The sequence below is a fragment of the Macaca fascicularis genome, chromosome 10, assembly GCF_037993035.2.
Source record: "Macaca fascicularis isolate 582-1 chromosome 10, T2T-MFA8v1.1".
Lineage (NCBI taxonomy): Eukaryota > Metazoa > Chordata > Mammalia > Primates > Cercopithecidae > Macaca > Macaca fascicularis.
The window spans coordinates 81500181-81527895 of record NC_088384.1 but is presented as its reverse complement, the minus strand read 5'-3'; the positions used below and the strand labels follow the sequence as shown (position 1 = coordinate 81527895).

Sequence of the window (27715 nt, the reverse complement as noted above, 5' to 3'; positions counted from 1 at the left end):
CAGGCTTCTGACAACATGGTGGCTGAGTTCTGAGAGGGAAAGTCGCAAGGGTGAGCCTTCCAAGAGAAGAAAAGTAGAAACTCTCAGTTCTCTTAAAGGCTAGCCTCAGCCGGTTGTGGGGGCTCCTGCCTGTAATCCCCACACTTTGGAAGGCCAAGGTGGGTGGATCGCTTGAGCCCAGGAGTTTGAGACCAGCCTGGGCAACATGGGGAAACCCCGTCTCTACAAAAAAATACAAATACAAAAATTAGCCAGGCATGGTGGTGTGCACCTGTAGTCCCAGCTACTCAGAAGGCTGAGGTGGGAGGATCACCTGAGCCTGGGAGGCGGAGGTTGCAGTGAGTCGTGATCGCACCACTGCACTCCAGCCTGGATGACTGAGCGAGACTCTGTCTCAGAAAATAAATTAATTAATTAAATAAATAAATAAAAAATCAAAGGCTAGCCTCACGTCTGTTGTATTCTTTTTTTTTGTCTGTCTTTCTTTTTGAGCCAAGGTCTCACTTTGTCCCTCAGGCTGTAGTGCGTTGGCACCTCTTGGCTCACTGCAGCCTCAACCTCTCAGGTTCAAGCAATCCTATCTTGGGCCCCCAAGTAGCTGAGACTACAGACATGCACCACCATGCCTGGCTCTTTTTTTTTTTTTTTTTTTTTTTTTTTTTTTTTTTTTTGTAGAGACAAGGTTTTGCCATGTTGCCCAGGCGGGTCTTAAAACTCCTGAGCTCAAGCAATCTGCTCACCTTGACCTCCCAAAGTGCTGGGATTACAGGTGTGAGCCACCGCGCCCAGCCTTCTGTTATAGGCCAGCTCAAATTCAAAGAGGGAAGGAATTAACTCAGGTCTGGATGAGAGATTGACATGTTCATATAGAGAATGGCCTTCTTACTATAGGGTCAGTACCATATTCCTTTCAATTTGCCTTCACGAAGTGTAAGTCTTTTAAAAGGATACTTACAAACTCAAGATTCATGCCCTAGAAGTAATTCTGGAAAAGGTGGTAAGATATCATTGACCTAAACATTAGAACCTGGACTGATTTGTCTTGGACACAGTTGTATGGCATTGGAACAAAACTTGTGTCAGTACATAAACATGAAACAGCTAATCTCTTATGAATGAAAAATGTGACCCAATTCTGTAAGAGAGGGTTTAAGTCCATACGTGATTATTGCTAGAGCAGTAGTTCTCAAATGAAAGGGATTTTGTCCTTCAGGGGGTATTTGGCAATGTCTGGAGACATTTTTGGTTGTTGCAACTGGGTAGGGGGCAGTGTTACTGGCATGTAGTGCATAAAGGCCAGAGATGAAGCTAAGCATGATACAATGCACGGCACAGCCCTCTCCCACAACACAGAATTCCAGCCCAAACATGTCAATCGTTTCAAGGCTGAGAAACCCTGAGCGACTGCGAAGATTCTTCCCATGCTGTCTTGGAAGTTCATACAAAGCACATTGCTTTTTATACTCCAATACATCATTTGTGCCTCTTTTCCTACAAAAACCTTTTCTCTCTGTATATTTCCAAATTCAAATTGTGAGATTTCTCTAAAGGCTCTTTACAACTTCTATTTATTTTTTGTATTTAAATAATTTATAGGGCCGGGCACAGTGGCTCACGCCTGCAATCCCAGCACTTTGGGAGGCCGAGGTGGGTGGATCACTTGAGGTAAGGAGCTCGAGACCAACCTGGCCAACATGGTGAAACCCACCCTCTACTAAAAATACAAAAATTAGCTGGGTATGGTGGCAGACACCTGTAATTCCAACTATTCGGGAGGCTGAGACAGGAGAATCGCTTGAACCTGGGGTGGAGGTTGCAGTGAGCCGAGACTGCGCCACTGCACTCCAGCCTGGGCGACAGACTGAGACTCCATCTTGAAAAAAAAAAAAAAAGAATTTATATACAGAGATTGGATCAAGGTGACTTGTAGGGCACACCAGTTCCATCGTTTTTCTCCTACCTCAAACTCTAAGAAATGACAAGAAAAAAGTTACATCTGTGTATAAATCCATCTTTATCTGTATCTATACCTGTGTGTGTGTGTGTGTGTGTGTGTGTCTGTGTCTGTGTGTGTGTCTGTGTCTGTGTCTATATCTCCTGAAAAAGAAGAAGAGGTGATCACTATGGATCAGAAATTTTGAGCATCGTTGAAAGACTGTGCATCAGGGAAGGCTGAATTATGCTATGGTAACAAACAACTCCCAAATTGAAGTTGTTTAAAAAAACTATAGTCTATTTCTCATTCATTATTTGGGCTGTCAGAGGGCTAGTTGTTTAGGGACCTAACAGCCACCGTCTTTTTTTTTTTTTTTTTTTTTTGAGACAGAGTTTCACTCTTGTCACCCAGGCTGGAGTGCAGTGGTGCAATCTTGGCTCACTGCAACCTCCACCTCCCAGGTTCAAGCGATTTTCCTGCCTCAGCCTCCCAAATAGCTGGGATTACAGGTGTGTGCCACCAGGCCAGCTAATTTTGTATTTTTGGTAGAGATGGAGTTTCACCATGTTGGTCAGACTGGTCTCAAACCCCTTACCTCAAGTGCTCCACCCACCTCGGCCTCCCAAAGTGCTGGGATTAGAGGCATGAGCCACCGCGCCTGGCCCAGCCACCAATCTTGAATGTTGCTACTGCCTTATAGAGGCAAAAAGAGAACTTAAGGTTCTTAAGGTTTTCTTTTCTTTTTTCTTTCCTTCTTTCTTTTCTTCTTTCCTTCCTCTCTTCCTTTCTTCCTTTCTATTTTTCTTTTTCTTTTCCTTTTTTTTTTTGGACAGGGTCTCTGTTGCCCAGGCCGGAGTGCAGTGGCATGATCATGGCTCACTGCAGCCTAGACCTCTGGGCTCAGGTGATCCTCCCACCTCAGCCTCCTGAGTAGCTGGGACTACAGGCGTGCACCATCCTGCCTGGCTAATTTTTGTATATTTTGTAGAGACAGGGTTTTGCCACATTGCCCAGTGTCTCAAGAAATTTGTCCACCTCGGTCTCCTAAAGTGCTGAGATTACTGGCATGAGCTACTGTGCCCGGCCTCTTGAGCTTTCTTTTAATGATTATACCAAGAATTCTCTGTCACTCACTGCAGGGCCAGGACCAAGACAAAGTGTTAAATGGATTCCATCTTGCTCTGGCTTCCATCTGGCTTGATTACCAGTCCCGGCCTTACCTTCTCGCTGTCCTGGGCTTATGCTTGCCTTTAATATACAGTCAATAAGCAACTCAAGAGGGGCCGTATTTCAATCCAGCATTCCTGAAGACCAGGGGGCCTTGTGAACACATTTGTTCTTCACCTTATTTGATTGCAGATCTTTTTTCTTTTTCTTTTTCTTTTTTTGAGACAAAGTTTTGCTCTGTTACCCAGGTTAGAGTGTAGTGGCGTGATCATAACTCACTGCAGCTTTGAACTCCTGGGCTCTATCTGACCTACCTTAGCCTCCCAAGTAGTCGGGACTTCAGATGAATACCACCATGCCTGGCTAATTTTTTAGAAAATTTCTTTTGTAGAGACAAGGGCTCACTATGTTGCACAGGCTGGTCTTGAACTCCTGGCCTCAAGTGATCCTTCCGTCTCAGCCTCCTGAAGCATTGGGATTATAGGCATGAGCCACCAAGCCCAGTTTGTAGATCCTTTTGAAAATCTGGTAGAAAGAATGAAAGCTTTCCCAAATGTGGGAGCCTGTGGCTTCAGGGGAGTCTCCAGAATTCTAGGCATTAGATTTAACATTTAAAAAAAAACAAGGGCCAGTTGCGGTGGTGCACACCTGTAATCCCAGCACTTCAGGAGGCTGAAGGGGCGGATCACAAGGTCAAGAGATCGAGACCATCCTGGCCAACATGGTGAAAACCCGTCTCTACTAAAATTAAAAAAAAAAAAAATTAGCTGGGCGTGGTGGCACACACCTGTAGTCCCAGCTACTCAGGAGGCTGAGGCAGGAGAATTGCTTGAACCCGGGAGGTGGAGGTTGCAGTGAGCCGAGATCGTGTCACTGCACTCCAGCCCAGCCACAGAGCGAGGCTGCTTCAAAAAAATAAAAAGATAAAAAAAAAAAAAAAAAAAAAACAACCAAGAATGAGGAAAGAGCAGGTGGTGTGGGCTTGCTATTTGGAGGTTGAGGGCCTGTCTTCTGCCCCTTTGGTCATTAAGGAAGTTATTCAGTCTTATGGCTAGATCAATATCATTACTGTATGGCTGGACGCGGTGGCTCACACCTGTAATCCTAGCACTTTGAGATGCCGAGGCGGGCAGATCACTTGAGGCCAGGAGTTTGAGACCAGCCTGGCCAACACAACAAAACCTCGTCTCTACTAAAAATACAAAAAAAATTAGCTGGGCATGGTGGCATATGCCTGTAATCCTAGCTACTTGGGAGGCTGAGGTATGAGAATCATTTGAACCCAGGAGGCAGAGGTTGCAATGAGCTGGACTTTCTCTCTCTCTATATATATAGAGTAACTTACTTATATAGTAAGTTACTATATATACACGATATCTACTATATATACACCATAGTATATATACTATATATAGTAACTATATACACTATATATGTACACTATATATACTACAGTATATACTATATACAGTATATAGTACACCATATATACTATATAGTATATAGTATACCACTATATATACTATATAGTATACCATATATACTATATATACTATGCTATATATATGCTATATATACTGTATATCGTATATATACTATATATACTGTATGTAGTGTACATATATAGTGTATATATAGTTACTATATATACACATATACTATACATACTATATATACTATATATACACTATAGTATATACAGTATATAGAACAGAGTAATCTGTTATATAGTATATATACTATATATAGTATAGATACTGTATATATAGTATATATAGTGTGTATATAGTATATAGTATATATATAGTAAGTTACTATATAAGTTACTATATATAGTTACTATATATGTTACTATATATACATATATACTCTATATACTACATAGTATATATACTCTATATACTCTATATATGATATATAACTATATACTATGCTATATATAACTTACTATATATAGTAAGTTACTATATATAGGGTGACTTACTATATAGAGAGAATAACTTACTATATATAGTAACTTACTATAGATCTATATATGTATATATAGTTACTGTAAGACATTTATATATTGCAAAAAAACTATATACAGTTACTATAAGACATTAGTATACTGTAAAAAAAATCTAGAAAAAACACAAAAAAGAAAATCTAGCTCCCATGTGTTTTTTACATGACCTTGTGGCACCTGAAGGCTAATTTTATTTGTTCAGGGTTTGCCACATCCTGTGATCTTTCATTATCTTTGACTGGATATGTGACCGTACAAGAACATTTCAGTTATGGCCTAACATAATATGTACATAATATGTACTCCAGAAATTCCATTGCAGAAATCGTACTTGATAAAGGTGGCCATCATTCATTTTTGTCACCTAATCATGAATGCCAGTGCCACTTTCCATTTCAGGACTGGCATGGAAAGTTATGCCTGTGCATCAAACAGAAGTTTACGTGAAGAAGGAGCCTCTTGTTCAATTTTGCATGAGATGTTTCCTGTTGACTTGGAAAACTTGAAGTGTTTGAAGGCAAGGGAGAAAGCAAATCAACCCAAGAGATTCTACATATTCAAAGACTCCAGCAGTTTGTTTACCGAACACAGAACTGTGTGCTGGTGGCAAAATAAAGCCTTTGCCCTGAACAGGAAATCTTGGAGTCCAGGCAACAGGAGGCCTGGCAGCATTCCACAGTGACCAGCTGACGGAAAAACAAGAATTTACAATACTAACCCCAAATGCCCTTTTTGTCTCCCAGAAGAATAATACTATCTTGGCCTGGGAGGGTTGTACCTTCATGCTCAACTCTTGGTCTAACAGTCATGAAGCTGCGGTAACATGCTGTGTTCCTCTCCTTAATCTTCTTTATCAATCAATGCCTTAATCCTTTGGGTGTTGTTGTTTGTTCGTTTGTTTTGTTTTGTTTTGTTTTTTTGAGATGGAGTTTTGCTCTTGTTGCCCAGGCTGGAGGGCAATGGCGTGATCTTGGCTCACCGCAACATCCGCCTTCTGGGTTCAAGCGATTCTTCTGCCTCAGCCTCCTGAGTAGCTGGGATTACAGGCATGCACCACCATGCCCGGCTAATTTTGTATTTTTAGTAGAGATGGGGTTTCTCCATGTTGGTCAGGCTGCTCTTGAACTCCCAATCTCAGGTGATCCGCCCACCTCGGCCTCCCAAAGTGCTGGGATTACAGGTGTGAGCCACTGTGCTCCTAAAAAGGCCCCTAACCCTTTTTGTTTGTTTGTTTAAATTATGAAATTAGGCCATTCTATAAGTGGTACATTTTTCAATTTCTTAAAAAAGAGAAAGGTAAATTATTTGGGGCAGACAACAAAATAGGAATGTAAATGCTTCAACTGTTGACTGTATTTGTGTGTTGTTTTGTTTTGTTTTGCTTTGCTTTGCTTTGCTTTTTGAGCCAGAGTCTCACCCTGTCTCCCAGGCTGGAGTGCAGTGACATGATCTCGGCTCACTGCAACCTCTGCCTCCTGGGTTCAAGTGATTCTCATGCCTCAGCCTCCCAAGTAGCTGGGATTATACGCATGCGCCACCACACCCAGCTAATTTTTGTATTTTTGGTAGAGACAGGGTTTCACCATTTTGGCCAGGCTAGTCTCAAACACCCAGCCTCAGGTGATCTGCCCTCCTTGGCCTCCCAAAGTGCTGGAATCATAGGTATGAGCCACTGTGCCCAGCCTAAATTTGTGTTTAATATGGCAGGAGTGATGGCTGGATCTGGTGACCTCCATTTCTCTATTGAATGGGGAGAAAGCACGGCCTTTGGGGTTTGAAGGGCATTATCACTTTAAAAATTTTGTTTAATTTAAATTTTAAAATATTTTTTAGAAATGGGGCCTTGCTGTGTTACCCAGGCTAGTTTTGAACTCCTAGGCTCAAGTGATTCTCCTGCGTCAGCCTCCCAGAATGTTGGGATAATAGGTGTGAGCCACCACACCTGGCTGCTTTATAATTTTTTACTTGGTGTTTCTTTATCTGTTTTATGGGGACAATAATATCTACCTGACGAGTGGACACATAGTTGGTGACATAAGTGAGAATCTCCACCCCCAAACTTTAAAACTGTTGCTTAAGCATCATGCTAATGGTCCACAGTATATGGATTTGTGGATTGTGTCTTCTTCCTTCCATTTGAAAACTAGAACATTTGCTTGTCTCCTTTCCCTCTGTCACTTACGCCATCCTTTGTGATGGTTTGAAGCACTGATCATTTTCCTATACTACTGTGGGGAAGTGGATTATCTGCAATCAATGCTTTGTGTTCATTTCCTCTCCTACCAGTCAGGCATGCCGTTTTGATAAACTACCTCCCAAGTTCTGAATAAATTAGGCTTAACCTAAAATAAACCAAACAATAGAATTTTGATAGAAGTGGAGCAGAGGCCTACAGTGTTGTCCCAGGACCTGTTGACGGCAGTGGCGCCTGCTTCTGGCCATGGACATAGAGATTCAGCATCACCATGTCATTGCAGAATAAAGGGAGAGTTGGCTTTGTTAATCACCCTGGCTGCCTGTGATGTGCTGATCAGTTAAGATACCAACATTTCTTATTTACATCCTGTGTTGTTGTTTCTGTGCACCCAAGGGATGTGAACAGAGTAATCTGGGGTGGGGGATGGTGCAGAGTGGTGGCAGTGATGGTTGCCAGCCCTCTGTCACCACCCTCTCCATTAGAATGCCATGTATTATGTATTTCCACTGAAGGACTTGATTTTAGCACTGAAGACTGAGTGAGTGGTCTTGTAACCTGTACCTGCAATCTTGGCCTTGAATTCTCATTTTATTCCTCAATGCAATGGCTTAGAAATCAGCTGGCTGGTAGCTGTGAGCCAGGCCCTTGCCCACTGCTTTCAGCTGGAGCCTTGCAGGGCTGTGCCCTCCTGGGTGACCTTTGCCTGGTACGCCTCTCTTGTGCTGGGCTGAGGGCAGCTCTTGGCCATGTATGATTATGCTCGAATTGTGATTCAAAATTGGCACAATTATATCCTAATTTTTTAAAAACCTGAAAATGTAGTATAAATTCCTAACTTCTGAAAATTTCTCATAGTACCCATCCCAGTTTTCAAAGCAGTTTCGTAAGTTACCAACCATATTTATTTTTCCCTTCTTTTCTTCTCATTCCTTCCTTCTTCCTTCCTTCCTTTCCTTCCTTCTTTCCTTCTTTTCTTTCTTTCTTTCTTTTTCTCTTTTTTTCCTTTTTTTTTTGAATTGGGGATGTTGCTCTCTTTTGGTAATGTGATCATAGCTCACTGCAGCCTTGAACTCCTGGGCTCAGGCCATCCTCCTGCCTCAGCCTCCTGCGTAGCTGGGACTGTAGGTGTGTTCCACCATGCTTGGCTAAGTTTTTTAATGTTTTTGTAGAGATGAGGTCTTGCCGTGTTTCCCAGGCTGGTTGCAAACTTCCAGGCTAAAGTGATCTCCCACCTCAGCCTCCTGAGTCACTGGGACATATTTCCGTGGAATCTCCCAATTTGGCAAGACATTAACGCTAGAATGCCTTTAACACTGTTGGAAAAGTGGTACCCTTCTTCCTTTTGGAGAATATAGCCTCAGAATGTATGCTCCCTAGAAACAAGAAGTGATTTCAAGCAATGAGCTAGAAAGAGGAAATCTCTCTTCTTTTTGTAGACTTACTGCTACTAGTCTTTGGATGAAGGTCCCCAGTTGGGTATATGTATCATAGTTGTGACACTTGTGATAAGGTTAGTCTATTTTTAATGATAAAGCACTAGTCATTCTTTTCTTTTAAAATTATAAAAATAAATAGTACAAATGAGTATAAAATGAAATGTAAGGCCAGGCTCGGTGGCTCATACCTGTAATCCCAGAACTTTGGAGGCCAGCCAGGGTGGGTGGATCACGAGGCTAGGAGTTCGAGACCAGCCTGGCCAACATGGTGAAACCCTGTCTCTACTAAAAATACTGTTGGGGTGATCAGACCTAACACCAGGTTGTGGGGTTGACAAAGTCCGATGGAGTCAAAGGATTGAGAAAAAGACAGTTTAAGAGAGAAAAGCTGGGACCAGGAGGCCATCACTAGTATATGGAGGCTGTGAAGGCCCTGAGCTCTGGGAGCCCACGCTATTTATTGGTAATCTAACAAAGAAACAGGTGGTGAGAATGTGGAGGTCGAAAGGGCAGGTGCATGGTCTACAGCTGTGATGGTTTAGCATTTATAAGGAACATGTTCTACTACTTGAGATAATGCAGAGCAGGTTCTTCTAACTCAAGATACAGTCGATCCTGGGAGAGCAAGGAGCAAGGAGCCAGCAAGTCTAGACACATTCCAGAGCCACGAGCCCTGAATTCTATCCAAGCCACGAGGGATTTTATGCCCTGGGCTTAGATCATGGTGTATCAGGGTAGCCTTCCACCTCTTAGCACCATGTTCCAAAGGCCACAAGGGGTTTTTAGACCCTGGACCCCAGGCATGTTCCAAGACTTACATTATATCAGACAAGCAAGCCGTGCCTCAGCTTCTCCCAGCACTCAGGTTTTCCCAACAAATACAAAAATTAGATGGATGTGGTGATGCACACCTGTAATCCCAGCTACTCGGGAGGCTGAGGTAGGAGAATCCTTTGAACCTGGGACGCGGAGGTTGCAGTGAGTCAACACGCCACTGCACTCCAGCCTGGGTGACAGAACAAGACTCTGTCTCAAAAAGAAAAAAGTAAAAGTCCTAGGTCTTCATGCTTCTCCCCAGAGGTAATTATTGTAGATATGCTTTGCATATCCTTCCATATACATACCTACAGATCTATATACATAAATATACATAGACACACATATGCATATACATGTGTGTATTGTACACACACAAACAGCACATATATCTTTTTTTCTAAATACCAATGGAATTTTACCATAATATCATCTTGTATCTTGCCGTTTTTTCACTCACTGCTATAATAAGGCAGTTTGCCGTGTTGGTACATGTAGCTCTCTCATATTTTTAATGTCTGCATAATATCCCATTGTACGGTTGGATCATAATTTATTTAATGAGATGTCTGTTTATGGATGTTTAGATTGACCCATGTTTTTACTCATAAACAATCTTGCGGGGAATCTCCTCTTACATAGCTTACCTAATGCCTTTGGTGAATGAATATTCTCATTCATGCAGTCAAACTTGGTAACTATATTGTATTTTGAATATTAGTGATTTAGTAGATTTTAGCAGAAAATATTTTTAATGAAATTGAATGGCTAAGTAACAAAAGATCACCTTTATTTGTACAAGAGACATATTTATGGATGGTGAAAGTGTTATAGAAGCCAGTTTAGTTGGGTTAGTATTATCAGTTAAGAGTTAATTCACAGTAAAATGTTTGTTTTAGAACATCAAATTAATATGCCATGAAGGAATTTAAGGGGGTGGCATTTTTTATGAGTTGCCATAGTGGCAGATACAGAGTTGTGGCACATACATCATGAGAATGTACTTCCAGAGGTAGAACTAAAAAAGAATAATTTCTCATAAGAGGAGGTGAGAAATGTTGGGGGTGGATTTTCTTTCTAAAACCATGCTCATTAAGTGATGAAAAGGACAGCTTTTAAAAATCACCAAAGAACTAAATGTATGACTAAATAGTGGAAAGGATCTTAACGTACATATTTGCACAAAAATAAGAAACTCATTTTAATTCCATGAAACAAATACTAACTGTGGTTTAGAGTGAATTTTGATAGCATTCATAGATATGGCTCTCCCTAAATAGACTCTTAGAATTAGATGTATTTGCTCTGAGCTTACAGTTAAATCCTTATTTCCCCTTGTGTCACACCTCTACTGCCAAGTGTCTGATTAGCAGCATCCTGAAAGGAAATGCCGGCTGTCTCCCATGAAGTGGGCCCCCAGTTCCGCAGTCCAGCTTGCTCTGGAGGTTACTGTCACTCTGCCACCAAAAACAACCCAATACAGTCAAAGCTCAGCAGCTCCAGCTCCAGCTGGATGAATTTTCTTCTAACCACTGTTACCCCACATTGTACAACTGCATCCATCCTTCCTCAGTTGTATAGACAACTTAAATATTTCCTCTACACCATTGGTTCTCTCTCTCTCTTTTTTTTTTTTTTTTTTTTGAGACGGAGTCTCGCTCTGTCGCCCAGGCTGGAGTACAGTGGCCGAATCTCAGCTCACTGCAAGCTCCGCCTCCCGGGTTTACGCCATTCTCCTGCCTCAGCCTCCCGAGTAGGTGGGACTATAGGCGCCCGCCACCTCGCCCGGCTAGTTTTTTGTAATTTTAAAGTAGAGACGGGGTTTCACCATGTTAGCCAGAATGGTCTCAATCTCCTGACCTCATGATCCGCCCGTCTCGGCCTCCCAAAGTGCTGGGATTACAGGCTTGAGCCACCGCGCCCGGCCACACCATTGGTTCTCAACCAGCGGCAACTGCCCCGTGCGGCCACCACCAGGGGACATTTGGCGGAGTTTGGAGACATTTTTGGTTGTTACAGCCATAGGATGCTACTGGCATCTAGTTGGGAGAGGCCAGGGATGCTTCTGAATATCCTGCAATGCACAGAATAGTTCCCCCACCCAACAAAGAATTATCTAGTGCTGAGGGTACGAAACCCTAATGTACACAGTGATGTCACATACTGAGGTCTCATTGTTATTTCAGTTTTCTGGCATATCTAGTTTATCACATACTGCACCTTTGTCAAAAATTGGATTGTTCGGCCAGGAGCGGTGGCTCACGCCTGTAATCCCAGCACTTTGGGAGGCCGAGGTGGGCAGATCATGAATTCAGGAGTTCGAGACCAGCCTGGCCAACATGGTGAGACCCCCATCTCTACTAAAAATACAAAAATTAGCCAGGCATGGTGGTGCGCGCCTGTAATCCCAGCTACTCAGGGGGCTGAGGGAGGAGAATTGCTTGAACCTGGGTGGTGGAGGTTGCAGTGAGCCAAGATTGTGCCACTGCACTTCAGCCTGGGTGACAAAGCAAGACTCTGTCTCAGGGAAAAAAAAAAAAATTATATTGTTCAAGAATAGACCACCTTAGACATCGAGTAACTAAGGGGACTGATACTGTGGTAGAGTGATGTTAGCATTAGGCTAGGTGGCAATTAGGAGATAGGTGTTCTAATCTCATTATTGCCTCTAATCAGCTATGGGACCTTCTGAGCCATTTAATTATCTTTTGGTGAAATGAGAGTATTTGCCTAAGTTATCGAGAGTCTCTCTAAGTCTTAAAATATCCCGTTACTCTGCCATTGCACATATATTTTTTAAGTAGGATAAGGATGAACAGCAGGTACATACAGGTGTTCCATTGATTCTTTCTGTTTCCCATACCAATAGATGTATTTCTGCAGGCCAGGCACGGTGGCTCACACCTACAATCCCAGCACTTTGGGAAGCTGAGGTCGTCAGATCACTTGAGATTAAGAGTTTGAGACCAGACTGGCCAACGTGGTGAAACCATGTCTCCATAAAAAATGCCAAGATTAGCCAGGCATGGTGGTGCATGCCTGTAATCCCACCTACTTGGGCAGCTGAGGCAGGAGAATGGCTTGAACCCAGGAGGTGGAGGTTGCGATGAGCAGGTATCATGCCACTGCACTCCAGAGCGAGACTCTGTCTCAAAAAAAAAAAAGACATAATTCTGTTATATAATCCTTGGTTAACTCTGCAGATGTCCTGGCTTTAAGATCATCCTGTATGATCATCCAATGCTGAGAAGTGCTGATGACCTAATAATAACATATCACATGTGACACTTCCTTTTCCAGCAGCAGTAATATACAGCATTAGTTCATTCATACATCTACTTTTGATTAGACATTTAGTGAGGGCTGATCGCTGCCAAGTATTTGATCCATATAGTAATCCTGAAGCCAGGCAGGAAAAGGCTTATTCTCTCCAAATTACATACCAGAAACCACAGCTCAGAGAGGTGTCCCTGGTCATATGACTCCATAAGTGACAGTCCCAGGGCAGATGTTTCCAGGACTCCCTTAATTCTTGGAGAGAGCACCTTCCTTCTGTGATCTTGCCAAGTCATAGGATAGGGGAGCCACAGCCAGCAACTGAGAGTGGAAACTTTACTTATCAGATTAGAAAACACATGCCCCCAGAAAGGTGAAATCTCACAAAATAGACACAAACCTCAGGAGTTTTTTAAAAAGGGCAGCTTTTTAATTCCCTTCTCTTCCAGTTCTCTAAATAATGTATCTCTGGCATTAAGTGCATTAGGACCAGACTGGTCTCTTCTGGCAATAGAATGGTAGACAAAAGAACATGTGTTTTGAAGCTGGAGACCTGAGGCTGGGCGTGGTGGCTCACGCCTGTAAAACCAGCAGTTTGGGAGACTGAGGAGGGAGGATGGCTTGAGCCCAGGAGTTCAAGACCAGCCTGGGGAACATAGTGAGACTGTGTCTCTACAAAAAAATTTTAAAAATTATACAAGTGCAATGGTGCACACCTTTGGTCCTAGCTATTTGGGAGACTAAGGTGGGAGGAGCACTTGAGCCCAGGAGGTCAAGGCTGCGGTGAGCCATGATTGCGCCACCGTGTGGCAACAAGGTGAAACCGTGTCTCAAAAAAAAAAAAAAAAAAGTGAAGTTGAAGACCTGCACTAAATTTCATCTCCACTACTGCCTGCTGTATGACCTAAGGTGAGTTATTTTCTCTTAAGCCTTAATTTTCTCATCCGTAAAATGGGGATTACTAATACTTAGTTCGTGGGATTGCTATGAAGGGTAAGTGGGATAATATGTATCTGTGAGTCCTAGTCCAGGAACTTCTTTTTCTTCTTCTTCTTCTTTTTTTTTTTTTTTTTGTTGAGGACCCAGTCTTTTATTTTGCCAGGAAAAAATCTTAAAAACAACCTCTACCACTATCTCCACAAATCTATTATCATTTCATAAACGAAAGGATATTTTAACATCCAAAATGAAAGAAGGACCTAATCCCAAAATAAAGATCAGTTGTCTGTAGTCCCTAGTGTTTTTTTCTCACATATCCATGAACTAGTAAGAGTTTCATCACGGCCTAGCATGAATCCATAGGCCACTGCTTGGAAAACTTTTATGTGTCTAGTATACAATGCACTGATTATTGTGCTCAGTGCTTAACAGGCAACCAGAAAATGGTAAGAACTATTATTAATAACAGACACTTAGAGGTTTTGATATATGAAACTTTAGAGTCCTTCTTTCCATTTCTAAAAATTCCAACCATTTTTGAACAAGTGAACGAGTGGCCTCTTGTAAGACGACAGAGCCACAAGTCCTCAGGACCTCAGTAGAATTATGTCTTTGCTTTATAAAATAAATCATCATGAATGAGAAGTAGCTTTGCCATGTGTATTACTTTCACCGGGTATTATGCCTCACCAAATGCAGAGTTCTTTTCTGTTTCTTCCGTATTATGTTGGATTGTTTACCTGAACCCCTGATGACTAGCTTCTTTGCAAGGTTGTGAATGTTGTCCATTCAGTCATTAGCGAAATGCTTATTGTGTGTGTACTATGCTGCAGGCCCTGTTCCTAGGGTTGGGGATACACAGTGAACAAAATAGACATAGGCTCTACCTTTCTTTAAGGGGCTTTTTTTTTTTTTAATTTTTTTGTTGAGACAGGGTCTCACTCTGTCACCCAGGCTGAAGTACAGTGATACAATCATGGCTTACTGCAGCCTCAACTTCCCAGGCTCAGGTGACACTCCTACCTCAGCCTCCTGAGTAGCTGGGACCACAGATGTGTGCCACCATGCCTGGCTATTTTTTTCTATTTTTAATAGAGATGGGGTTTCACCATGTTGCCCTGGCTGGTCTCAAACTTCTGGGCTCAAGTAATCCACTCGCCTCGGCCTTCCAAAGTGCTGGGATTACAGGCGTGAGTCACCATGCCTGGTCTTTAAAGAGCTTTTTAAATTCTAGTTCTTCGGCTGGGTGCTGTGGCTCACGTCTATAATCTCAGCATTTTGGGAGGCCGAGGGAGGTGAATCACCTGAGCTAAGGAGTTCAAAACCAGCCTGACCAACATGGTGAAACCCTGTCTCTACTAAAAATACAAAATAATTAGCCAGGCATGGTGGCAGGCGCCCGTAGTCCCAGCTACTCAGGAGGCTGAGGCAGGAGAATTGTTTGAACCTGGGAGGTGGAGGTTGCGGTGAGCCGAGACTGTGCCACTGCACTCCAGCTTGGGTGACAGAGTGAGACTATGTCTCTAAATAAATAAATAATTCTAGTTCTTAGGATCATGGTTGGAAGGGGCAGAAGGGGTAGATAGGCACTAAAAGAAATCTGTATCAGCTGGTGCTGTGAAGAAGGGAAAGCAGTGTTAGAGATGAAGGGTGTAATTAAAATATGGTGGCCTGAATAGGCCTCTCTGATAAGGCGATGTGTGTGTAGAGTCTGGAAGAATTTTGGTATTAAAGGAGTAAATTAATACATTTTTCTTTTGCTTGTAAAGTTAATTATCTGATGAAGTGCCTCTTCTATTACCTTTCTGTGGAAGAGGAGAAAATGCAAATATTGGAAAAGAGCAAGAGAAATAGTAACATACTTATGGCACTATTTCCTCCATTTACAGAGCAAAAATGAAACAAACAAAAAACTGAATTAAGTGCTTGTTTGGGCTTTTAAACCAAGACATGAGCCTGCTTTTCTCAAACACCTTTTTCTTTTTCTTTTTTTTCCTTTTATTTTATTTTATTATTATTTTTTTTTGAGACGGAGTCTGGCTCTGTCGCCCAGGCTGGAGTGCAGTGGCTGGATCTCAGCTCACTGCAAGCTCCACCTCCCGGGTTTACACCATTCTCCTGCCTCAGCCTCCCGAGTAGCTGGGACTACAGGCTCCCGCCACGTCGCCTGGCTAGTTTTTTGTATTTTTTTTAGTAGAGACGGGGTTTCAACGTGTTAGCCAGGATGGTCTCGATCTCCTGACCTCGTGATCCGCCCATCTTGGCCTCCCAAAGTGCTGGGATTACAGGTTTGAGCCACCGCGCCTGGCCTTTTTTTTTTTTTTTTTTTTTTTTTTTTTTTTGAGACAGGGTCTCACTGTCTCCCAGGCTGGAGTGTAGTGGCACAATCTCGGTTTACTGCAACCTCCGCCTCCCTGATTCAAGCGATTCTCCTACCTCAGCCTCTAGAGTAGCTGGGACTACTGGTGTGTGCCACCATGCCCGGCTAATTTTGTACTTTTTTGTAGAGACGGGTTTCTCCATGTTGCCAGGGCTGGTCTTGAACTCCTGAGCTCAAGCGATCCACCCACCTTGGCCTCCCAAAGTGCTGAGATTACAGCTTTATTTCCAGAATTACTTTTTTTCTTTTTCTTCTTCTTCTTCTTTCTTTTTTTTTTTTTTTTTTTTTGAGATAGGGTCTCACTCTGTCACCCAGGCTGCAGTGCAGTGGTGCAATTTCCTCGGCTCACTGCAACCTCTGCCTCCCAGGCTCAAGTGATCCTCTCATCTCAGCCTCCTGAGTAGCTGGGACCACAGGCGCATGCCACCACGCCCACTAATCTTTTGTAATTTTTGTAGAGACGGGTTTCATCATGTTGCCCAGGCTGGTCTTAAACTCCTGGGCTCAAGAGATCTGCCCACCTTAGCCTCCCAAATTGCTGGGATTACAGTCATGAACCACTCCGCCCGGCCCCAGAATTACTTTTTCTAATGACACACACCACCAGAGGATTGGAAGGAAACATCCAGAATTTGATCCAGTGTTCTTTTTCATCACTTATGTTCCTTGGGGGTTGCTGTGGTTCCAGGAGACATTCATGCCTGAGAGAGAGCGGCCCTGGTGGGGAATTGGGCTGCTTTCTCTCCTTAGCAGATGAGCTTGTTGGACTGCATTAAATGAGCCCCTTGAACCACTGTGCTCAACCTTGGCTGCACATCGGCATCACCTGCAAGCTTTAATGATCTTGATGCCCAGGACTTATCTTCAGAAGCTCTGATTTAATTGGTATAGAGGGCAGCCTGGGAATTAGGATTTTGTAAAAGCTCAAGTGCTTCTAATATGCAGCCATGCTGAAAAACCACTGCCTTAGAGCAGTGCTTCTCAAAATGTAATGTGACTATTAACCACCCAGGGATCCTATTCAAATACAGATTCTAATTCAGTGAAGTGTGAAGTGGAGGCCAATGATGTGTAAGTAAGACCATAGAGCAGGAGTCAGCAGCCTCTGGCTTGTGGACCAATTCTGACCCTGTGCCGGTTTTTGTACACCCTGCAAGTTAATAATGGCTTTCACATTTTAAAATGATTATTTTTAAAAAGAAGAAGATGTAACTGGACATTGAAGGTCCACAAAGTCTAAAGTATTTACTATGTGGCCCTGTACAGAAAAAGTTTGCTAACCCATGATCTATCTTCATAAGGTACCCCACAACCACTGAAAGTCTCTTCTCAGTATTATCCCACTTTATTGGATCCTATAGCCCCTTGTCTTAGGAATTCTCGTACTTAGGAATTTGTTTTTATATAAAAGAAATGAGGTTTGGGTGTAGTGGCTCATGCCTATAATCCCAGCACTTTGGGAAGCCATGATGGGCCGATTGCTTGAGGCCAGGAGTTTGAAAGCAGCCTGGCCAACGTGGCCAAATCCTGTCTCTACAGAAAATACAAACAGTTTCCAGGTGTGGTGGTGTGTGCCTGTAATTCCAGCTACTCTGGAGGCTGAGGCATGAGAATCACTTGAACGTGGGAGGCCGAGGTTGCAGTGAGCTGAGATCGTACCACTGCACTCCAGTCTGGGTGATAGAATGAGACTCTGCCTCAAAAAATGAAAAAAAAAAAAAAAAAAAAAGAAAGAAAAAGAAATGGCATAAACTGGTAGAATACACAGCCCATGAGTTGTTGGTCATAAAATTAACTGCAAATATAAATATTTTAGAATTTCAACTCTATATTTTTTTTAAATTATTTTGTGGTTTTATTATAAATGTAGTTCCAAAAAGACACATTTTCCTTGAATGACAGTTTTTTTTTAATTTTTATTTTAAGTAAAGATTGCCAGGACAGAGAGAATCAAGAGTCACTGAAGACTGCCCTTCAGAAATAGTAAAGTTCTACTGTGCATATTCAGGGTTTGCCAACAATAATTTGAAAAATAAAAGGTTGCTTTCTACCGAAAGGCTGAATGAATAAATTCTGGTGCATGAGAGATTCACTGTTTGTGGGTAAACAAGGGGCAGTGTGAGTCTTAAAAGAGGAAAATTGTTGAGGTCAATATCTACATTTCACAGATGAGGAAACTGAACTTTGGAAAATGCAAGTGAAAATCTGAGGACCATAGTAAAATAGTGGCAGAACGAGAACTGGAAGTTGTTCTCCTGATTTGGTTCTGGTTCATATTTTTTCTGTGATACTGCATTCTACTCAAGAACTAATATTATTATTAAAATGCCTGACAGTATAAAAGGACCAGTTTAAAAACTATCACAGATATTCCTATTTGTCATACATTATATTTATGTTTTCCTTTAAAACCCTGAGGACAGGCTGGGTGCAGTGGCTCACACCTGTAATCTCAGCACTTTCAGAGGCCAAGGTGGGTGGTTCACTTGAGCTCAGGAGTTTGAGACCAGCCTGGGCAACATGGCAACCCTGTCTCTACAAAAAATACCAATAAATAGCTGGGCATGGTGGTGCATGCCTATAGCCCCAGCTATTTTGGGGGCTAAGGCAAGAGGATCACTGGAGCCCAGGCGATCAAGGCTACAGTGAGCCAAGATTGTGCCACTGCACTCCAGCCTGGGTGACAAAGTGAGACCCTATGTCAAAAAATAAATAAATAAAATAAAAATAAAACCTTGAGGATATTTATAACATTAGCTGCTTTCATGTCCTTGTTCGTTAATTCCATCATCTTTATCATTTCAAGATCTGTTTCTGTTGACTATTTTTCTCCTGATTATAGACAACATTTTCCTGCTTCTTCCCATGTCTACTAATTATGAGATGCTGGACTTAGGGATATTACATTGTAGAGTATTTGTTTTTGTATCTGTATTTTGTATCAGTATCTGTATTTTGCTGCCTTTTTATAAAAAGCATCAAAGTTTGTTGTGGCAGGCAGTTAAATTACTCGCTGATCAACTTGATCCTTTCAAGACTTGTTTTAAGCTCACTGGGGATATTTTCCTCTCTCTCTCTCTCTCTCTCTCTCTCTAATTTTTTTTTTTTAAATGTTAGAGACGAGGTCTCACTATGTTGCCCAGGCTGGTCTCAAACTTCTGGGCTCAAGTGATCCTCCCACCTTGGCCTCCCAAATTGTTGGGATTACAGGCATGCGCCACTGCATCCAGCCTAAACTCACTAGGGAGATTTTTTGAATAGCCTGTACTCTATAGCTAGTTTAGCTTGCTACCAAGGTTTAACTTTTCTGGGTCTGTACTGAATATCCCAGGCATTCAACAGTCATCTCACTCTGGCTGTCAGAACATGCATGTCTCCCAGCCCTCTGTGAGTTCTGGAAGTTGTTCAGCTCACAGCTCCCCTGGCTGTGCCTGGCATTATGACTTAGTGTTCACTGTGAAAGACTCAAAAGAATCCCTATGCTGATTTCTGGAGCTCCTTCTCTGTTTAGCTCCCTCATCTCCAGGACCCTGCTTCACAAATTCCAGGCACCTGAAACTCTGATCTCTGTCTCTTTGCTGAGGAAACTGCTGTGAGGCAGTGAGATTGCTGTGCTCTGTTTGGATTCCCCTTCCCTGCACTGTGGTCTAGAAAGTGCCTCCAGCAGAACACTGGGGGCAATTGTAGGCACATCTTGAGTCCCTTCTCTCAGTGATCAAAGTCCTATACTAACTGTGACCAGGATCTGAAAGCAGTTGTTTTTTATCCAGTTTTCTTTTCTTTTCTTTTCTTTTCTTTTTTTTTTTTTTTTTTTTTTTTTTTTTTTGAGACACAACCTTGCTCTGTTGGAGTGCAGTAGAGCTATCTCAGTTCACTGCAACCTCTGCCTCCCAGGTTCAAGCGATTCTCCTGCCTCAGCCTCCCAAGTAGCTGGGATTACAGGCACCCGCCACCATGCCTGGCTCATTTTTGTATTTTTAGTAGAGATGGGGTTTCACCATGTTGGCCAGGCTGCTCTAGAACACCTGACCTCAAGTGGTCCGCCCATCACAGCCTCCCAAAGTGCTGGGATTACAGGCATGAGCCACTGCACCTGGCCATTTTGTCCAGTTTTCTAGCCATTTATAGCAGAAGGGCAAATTTGGTATAGTTAACTTTGCCATTGCCAGAGTCTGTTTACTTAGATTTGTCTTCTAACATTTTTCTGTAGTAAGTAAAGGCAGGGATCCTGTCCCCATTTTATAGGTTAGATAATGCAGAGTTGCCAAGAAATAAGAGGCTTGGAATCACATGCTGGGTTGGTTGGTAGGTAGGTCGTATGATCCAGGAACTCTTGGTCCTTGCAAGGAGATAGGAGGAAATGCTCAAATTTGTCTCCCCAAATGGGGGCCTGGGTTGGGGTTTATAAGCATAGGGTAATGAGGTGTGAATGAAGTGACTGGATTGATCTTGGAATGAGGTGATTGATTGGATCTTGTAATAAGGTGATGATGTTGGGGGTCATGATCTGACTGGATTCCGCCATGGGGTGACTCCAGGGCTCAATCTGACTGGATCCTGGATCCTGCCATGCAGTGTCCACTTCTTTTTTGTTTTGTTTTGTTTTGTTTTTTTGAGATGGAGTCTTCCTCCATCGTCTAGGCTGGAGTGCAGTGTTGTGATCTCAGCTCACTGCAATGTCTGCCTCCTGGGTTCAAGCGATTCTCGGGTCTCAGCCTCCCAAGTAGCTGGGGCTACAGGTGTGTGCCATTACACCCAGCTAACTTTTGTGTTTTTAGTAGAAACAGGTTTCTCCATGTTGGCCAGGCTGGTCTTGAACCCCTGACCTCAAGTGATCTGCCCCCTCGGCCTCCCAAAGTGCTAGGATTACAGGTGTGAGCCACCACACCTGGCCAATGTCCACTTCTTAATTCAGTCCCACTCCTCAGTCTGAGTACTTAGGTTCCCCCTAGTGGAACTAAGCATGGTTGCACGCTTGGTTCTTCTGGGCTTGCTCAGGTTATGAGACCTGTGAGTCCGTGGCAACTGAAAAACAACTCACAACTTTGTGACATGAAGGTTGAACCAGATTGATCTGCTGTGGCCACACTCTTACCCTTATCTGTTATTTCTGATTCCAAACTTTGCTTATTAACTGTAATGTTTGCCTTTGTAATTGCTTCACTTTCATCACATATAGGAAGTACTCAGTGAATGCTTACTGGTTTCATGCACTGCAGGAACAATATCTACTATTGTCATGTTGGCTATTGTCATATTAAAATGTCAAGTAGGCCAGTCATGGTGGTTCACATCTGTAATCCCAACACTTTGGGAGGCTGAGGCAGGAGGATCCTTTGAGGCCAGGAGTTCAAGACCAGCCTGGACAACACAGCAAGACCCTGTTTCTACAAAAAATTTAAAAAAAAAAAATCAGGCATGGTGGAGTACACCTTTAGTCCTAGCTACTCAGGAGGTTGAGGCAGGAGGAGCGCTTGAGCCCAGGAAGCCAAGGCTGCAGTGTGGGTCATGATGGTGCAACTGCACTCTAGCCCGAGTGACAGAGTGAGACCCCGTCTCTTAAAAACAACAACAATGAAATCATCATATAACTTGCTAAGGCAGCCACACCTTTGTGTTGATGCCTAAAAAGTTACTGAGTTCTGGTGGATACATAATGAGGACTTGACAGTCTTTTTTTCTTTTCTTTCTTTATTTTTTTGAGAAGGAGTATTGCTCTGTCGCCCAGGAAGGCTGGCGTGCAGTGGTGCGATCTCAGCTCACTGCAACCTCCACCTCCCGGGTTCAAGTGATTCTCCCACCTCAGCCTCCCCAGGAGCTGGGATTACAGCCACCATGCCTGGCTGATTTTTCTGTTCTTAGTAGAGACAAGGTTTCACCATGTTGGTCGTCCAGGCTTGTCTCCTGACCTCAGGTGATCCGCCCACCTCGGCCTCCCAAAGTGCTGGGATTACAGACGTGAGCCACCACGCCCAGCCAGTCTTTTTAAGTGCTTCAAATATATGTCACATTCAGCTTCATGTTCCTGATGGCTCCTAGCACCATGCTACACTAATCAACACTCAACAGATACTCTTTGATTGACTGACTGGTAGACCTTCAGAGACGGAAAGCAAATGCAGTGCATTTATTTAGCAAAAATTCAATGGGCAGCTGCTATGTGCTAGGCACTGTGCTAGCCCCTGGGGATGAAGTGTGAATTAAAGGCAGTGTCTGCCCTCTTGAAGTTCACCACCCAGTGATAGAACACCCAAGAAACCAGCCTCCAAGAGGTTCAGGTTAAAAGAAATTCTTCCACAGTGACATTTTCACCAGGCAAACTCAGAGTTATTTGACATGAGAAGGTTTAAAAAAGGATAGTTGTGAAAGACCAGGCAAAGTTCACAAAGTAAAGAAGGGAAAATGTTATTTCAGACTGATATTAAATGATGGCTTAGCCCGCTGCCATACTGTCTCGCAGGGAAAAGTTTTATTTATGTCTCCTTTGATCTTTTCTCCTTTTCGTCTCTAGGTTTGATGTACAAGCTTTAGCTTGGGCCTTTGATTTACAGTGTTCTGAAGAAAGACACCAGGAATGACAAAGCCAATCAGGCTGTTACCTAAAAACCTGACATATTGTCCTAGATCTGGACTGTCTTAGAGCTACACAAAGAATTTCCAGCAGACTGCTCAGGAAGAGCCTGCTGGGAAGGCAGTTCCCCTAAAGTCTCATAAAATAAAGAGCTTCCCCGTCCTTCTTTGATATCCACGGTTTACTTAAGTATTGCATGTTAGGGCGGCACCTTCTAGTCCCATGGAAAATCTTTTAATATCTGTACTTAATCAACTGAGAAAATAAAACTTTACAGATCCATCCGTGATAAATATATTAAACACAGACTTGAAAAATTGCCTGGAAGTCTGTGACCAACATTTTTTTAGCCTATAAAATATAGTTTGTTAAAACTTATTAAGGCTGGGTGTGGTGGCTCATGCCTATAATCCCAGCACTTTGGGAGGCTGAGGTGGGCAGATCACCTGAGGTCAGGAGTTCGAGACCAGCCTGGCCAACATGGTGAAACCCTGTCTCTACTAAAAACAAAAATCAGCCGGGCGGGGTGGTGTGCGCCTATAATCCCAACTACTCGTGAGGTTGAGGCAGGAGAATCACTTGAACCAGGAGGCGGAGGTTGCAGTGAGCCGAGATCGCACCACTGTACTCCAGCCTGGGTGACAGAGCATGACTCTGTCTCAAAACAAAACAAAAAACTTCATTATCGTATACTGAATATTGAGGGATAGGGAGTTTAGTTATCAGCTGGGAGTAATAACAAATTTCTGGAAAACTCAATGGCTTGAAACAACAAACATCGATCGTCTCAGAGTTTCTGAGGGTCAGAAATCCAGGAGGGGCTTAATAGGGTAGTTCTGGCTCAGGGTCTGTTATGAGGTGGCCACCAAGTCTTATTCTTCGGAGAAGACTGCCGCCGGACGCTTGGCTGGAGTCTTCAGTTGTTCTCCACATGGGGGTCTCCCAAGGCTGCTGAGTGTCCTTGAACTGTGGCAGTCAACTTCCCCACAGTGAGTCGTGGGAGAGGGAGACAGCCAAACAGAAGCCCTGGGGTGTTTCATGATCTGATCTCAGACATGATGGGCCATCACCTCTGCTGCATTCGACAGTCACACCGACCAACCCTGGGACCACATGCAAGGGGCCACCCAAGGGTGTGAGTGCCAGGAGGTGGGCAGCCATCCTGGATGCTGGCTACCTCATGGGCAATTGGCCAGGCAAAGTTCGTTAACTAAAAGTTCTTTGTGTTGACTCAGGTGAACTAACATTTACTGGTTCAGTTGTCATTTTCTTGAGAGATTTAAAGTAAGTGCTTAGGGCCAGGCACGGTGGCTCATGCCTGTAATCTCAGCACTTGGGGAGCCCAAGGCTGGCAGATCACCTGAGGTCAGGAGTTTGACACCAGCCCGGCCAACATGGTGAAACCCCATCTCTACTAAAAATACAAAAAATTAGCCGGGCGCGGTGGCGGGTGCCTGTAGTGCCAGCTACTCGGGAGGCTGAGGCAGGAGAATCACTTGAACCTGGGAGGCAAGGTTGCAGTGAACCAAGATCGCACCATTACACTCCAGCCTGGGTGACAGAGTGAGACTCCATCTCAAAAGAAAAATAATAATAATTAATTAAAAATAAATAAACGAATAAAGTGAGTGCTCAGAGCTATCTTGCTTTGTGTGTGCATGTGTGTGAGTGTGTGTGTGTGTGTGTGTCCCTAAGTCCCAGCAGTGAGACAAATTGTGTGGTTCCTTATCGTACCTGAGAAGCAGGGAGCAGCCACCAAGAGGACTGTTAGAGTGGGTGAATTGTTTATGCCCTGCTTAAGGCCAGCCTCTCCACTTAATCTTCATCTCCTCTCTCCTAGTCATGGACATCACACCCACCATTAACCCCTCACTCCTGCATTATTGATCTTTCTCTCTTGACTGGCTCATTCTTGGCCACATACAAAGATGATGTAATATTTCCCATCTTAAAAAAAAAAATCCATGACCCCAGATTCCTCTTTAGATCCTGCCCTGTTTCTCTGTTCCTTTTTATAGCAGAAGGCGGTGAAAGATGTGTCTTATTTGTCTATACTCACTCTCTCCACCTCTTCCCTTCCCGATTTATCTCCAACCCACTCCAGTCACGCTTTTGCTTTTCCTCCCCCACCCCCCCACCCCCATATATACTCCACCACTGCTATTGTTATGGAACTGTGGTGTCTTTTGTCTTTCCAAATCCAGTGGTCACTTCCCAGTCCTTTGTATTTGACCAAGCAGCAGTGTTTTATACCGTTGATCCCTCCCTTCCCAGACACCTGTTCTTCCTTTGGCTCCTGGGACCCCTCCCTCAGCTTCTCCTCCTGCCCTCGCTGGCTGCTCTTTCTCATCCTCCTGTGCTGGCTCTTCAAGGCACTTCTTACTGGCCTCAGGCCTCAGGCCTCTTCCCTCCACCCCTCTGCCTTCAGTCCCTTTTGTATTTTTTTGTAGAGACAGGATTTTGGGGTATTGCCATGGTGGTCTCAAACTCCTGACCTCAAGTGATCCACCTGACTTGGCTTCCCAAAGGCATGAGTCATAGTGCCTGGTCTGTGCTCAGACTTTTTTTTGTTGTTTTTTGAGATGGAGTTTTGCTGTTGTCACCCAGGCTGGAATACAATGGCGCGACCTCGGCTCACTGTAACCTCTGCCTCCCAGGTTTAAGCGATTCTCCTGCCTTAGCCTTCCTAGTAGCTGGGATTACAGGCGCCCGCCACCACACCTGGCTAATTTTTGTATTTTTGGTAGAGACAGGGTTTCACCATGTTGACCAGGCTGGTCTCAAACTCCTGACCTTAGGTGATCCACCCGCCTCAGCCTCCCAAAGTGCTGGGATTACAGGAATGAGCCACCGTAGCCAGCCTAACATAGACTCTTGACAGTTAATTATAGAGTCAAAGTATTTGAGTCTTATGGTTCTGGGAAGATGACACCGGCTTAGCCTCCACTCAGCGGGCTGGGCGGGGGCTCATCTCCCCACACCCTGAGTAACATGCACTCATTCCACAGATATGGATGTCCACTGTGTGCCCTCATTGAGGATACAGTATGAATAAAGTGTCATCTCATTTTATTATTTTTAAAATTTTCTTTTATACTTTTTTTAGACTAATCAAGTGCAGTAGTGAGAAAGGAGGAAAGCGTCGAACAAGGAGTTCGATCTGTAGCTATGAACAATCAGTTGAGATAAGTCATTATCTTTGAACCAGCCTCATTGTTTTAATTTGCATTTCTTTGCCAATGAAATGCAATATTTAAAAAATTTGTGGTAAAATATACATTGCATAAAATTGACTATATTAACCATTTTACCTATACAGTTCAGTGGTGTTAAGTACGTTCATGTTGCTGTGTAGCCATCACCATAATCCATCTCCAGAACTTTTGCACCTTCTCAGACTAAAACTCTGTTTGTACCCATTAAATACTAATTCTCCATTCCCCATCCCCCAGCCCCTGGCAACAGCCATTCTACCTTGTGTCTCTCTGGATGAAATGCTGCACTTTTTTTTCTTTTTTTTGAGACAGAGTCTCACTGTGTTGCCCAGGCTGGAGTGCAGTGGCATGATCTTGGCTCACTGCAACCTCTGTCTCTCAGGCTCAAGTGATTCTCAGCCATCCAAGTAGCTGGGACTACAGGCACGCACAACCACATCTGGCTAGTTTTTGTATTTTTTGTAGAGACGAGGCCTCGCTATGTTGCCCGGGCTGGGCTCAAACTTCTAGGCTCAAGTGATCCTCCCGCCTCAACCTCCCAAAGTGCTGGGATTACACGTATGAGCCACCATGCCCAGCTGCAGTACTTTTTTTTAAATATGTATTGGCTATTCACATTTCTTTACCTGTGAGTTCTCCATAAATATGCTTAGCCTATTTTTCCTTTTGGGACATTAGTATTTTTTTCATTGAGTAGGAAGCATTTACTCGGTAAATTGAGAGCAAAGGGATTAGGATTTTTAGTTTTTTAAGTGTTGTGAAAAGGTAAGTAGATTTTTCTGCCTGGTCCTGATTCTTGGGAGATTGCCTTGTTTTGCGTCCTTCTGGTGCTAGGTTTCTCCCAACTAGAGTTTCTCCCAACTCTCTGTAAAAACGGGCGTGGCAGGCCTCACGCTGGGAGCTGGGCTGCCGGTGGACTCCAGCGCCCCCACTCGTCCAGTCTGGGTTCATTGTTGTCTGGGTCTAGAAGGAGCCAGTTGTTTCTGTCTTTTCTAAACTCATAGAGCCTGAGCCTATGAGCTCATAACCCGGCTTCCTGCTTCTTATTTTACTGTGGAAATCGAAACAACTTTCTCATCGCTCTACCACAGAGGTGTCCAGTCCTTTTGGCTTCCATGGCCCACATTGGAAGAAGAATTGTCTTGGGCCACACATAGAATACACTAACACTGATGACAGCTGGTAAGCTAAAAAAAAAAAAAAAAAAAAAAAAAAAAAAAAAATCACAAAAAAATCTCAATGATTATTATTATTATTATTATTTTTTTTTTTTTTTTTTGAGACAGAGTCTCACTCTGCCACTCAGGCTGGAGTGCAGTGGCCAGATCTTGACTCACTGCAACCTCTGCTTCCCGGGTTCAAGCGATTCTCCTGCCTCATCCTCCCTAGTAGCTGGGATTACAGGCGCCCACCACCACACCCAGTTAATTTTTGTATTTTTAGTAGAGACAGGGTTTCACCATGTTGGCCAGGCTGGTCTCGAACTCCTCTCCTCAAGTGATCTGCCCAACTCAGCCTCCCAAACTGTTGGGATTACGGGCAAGAGCCACCGCGCCCAGCCAAAAATCTCATAATGTTCTAAGAAAGTTTACACATTTGTGTTGGGCTGCATTCAAAGCCATCCTGGGCTGCATGGGCAAGCTTGCTCCACCGCCTGCATCTGTCCCCATAGGCCACCTCCAGAATGTGTTCCAAATAGAGTAATGTCTCACCACCTCCTCCACTCCACCCAAACCCCAGCCACCGTCTTCCGCAACTCCTGCAGTAGCCTTGT

At 43.5% G+C, this 27715-nt stretch overlaps 1 protein-coding gene across 7 annotated transcripts in view; it reads left to right on the top strand.

Moving 5' to 3' along the window:
• SHLD1 (shieldin complex subunit 1) overlaps positions 1–27715 on the top strand; it is a 111881-nt gene that overhangs the window by 43746 nt on the left and 40420 nt on the right. Inside the window, exon 3 of one of the 7 annotated variants that reach the window (XM_015457819.4) lies at positions 22667–23043. The exons of 5 other annotated variants lie outside the window; for them this stretch is intronic. In XM_015457819.4, coding sequence (XP_015313305.3) covers positions 22667–22686 — 20 coding nt within the window. In that variant the 3' untranslated portion in view covers positions 22687–23043. Of the gene's footprint in view, positions 1–5510; positions 5984–22666; positions 23044–27715 lie in introns of those variants that run through there. One more of the 7 variants, XM_065522796.2, reaches the window with a different exon arrangement.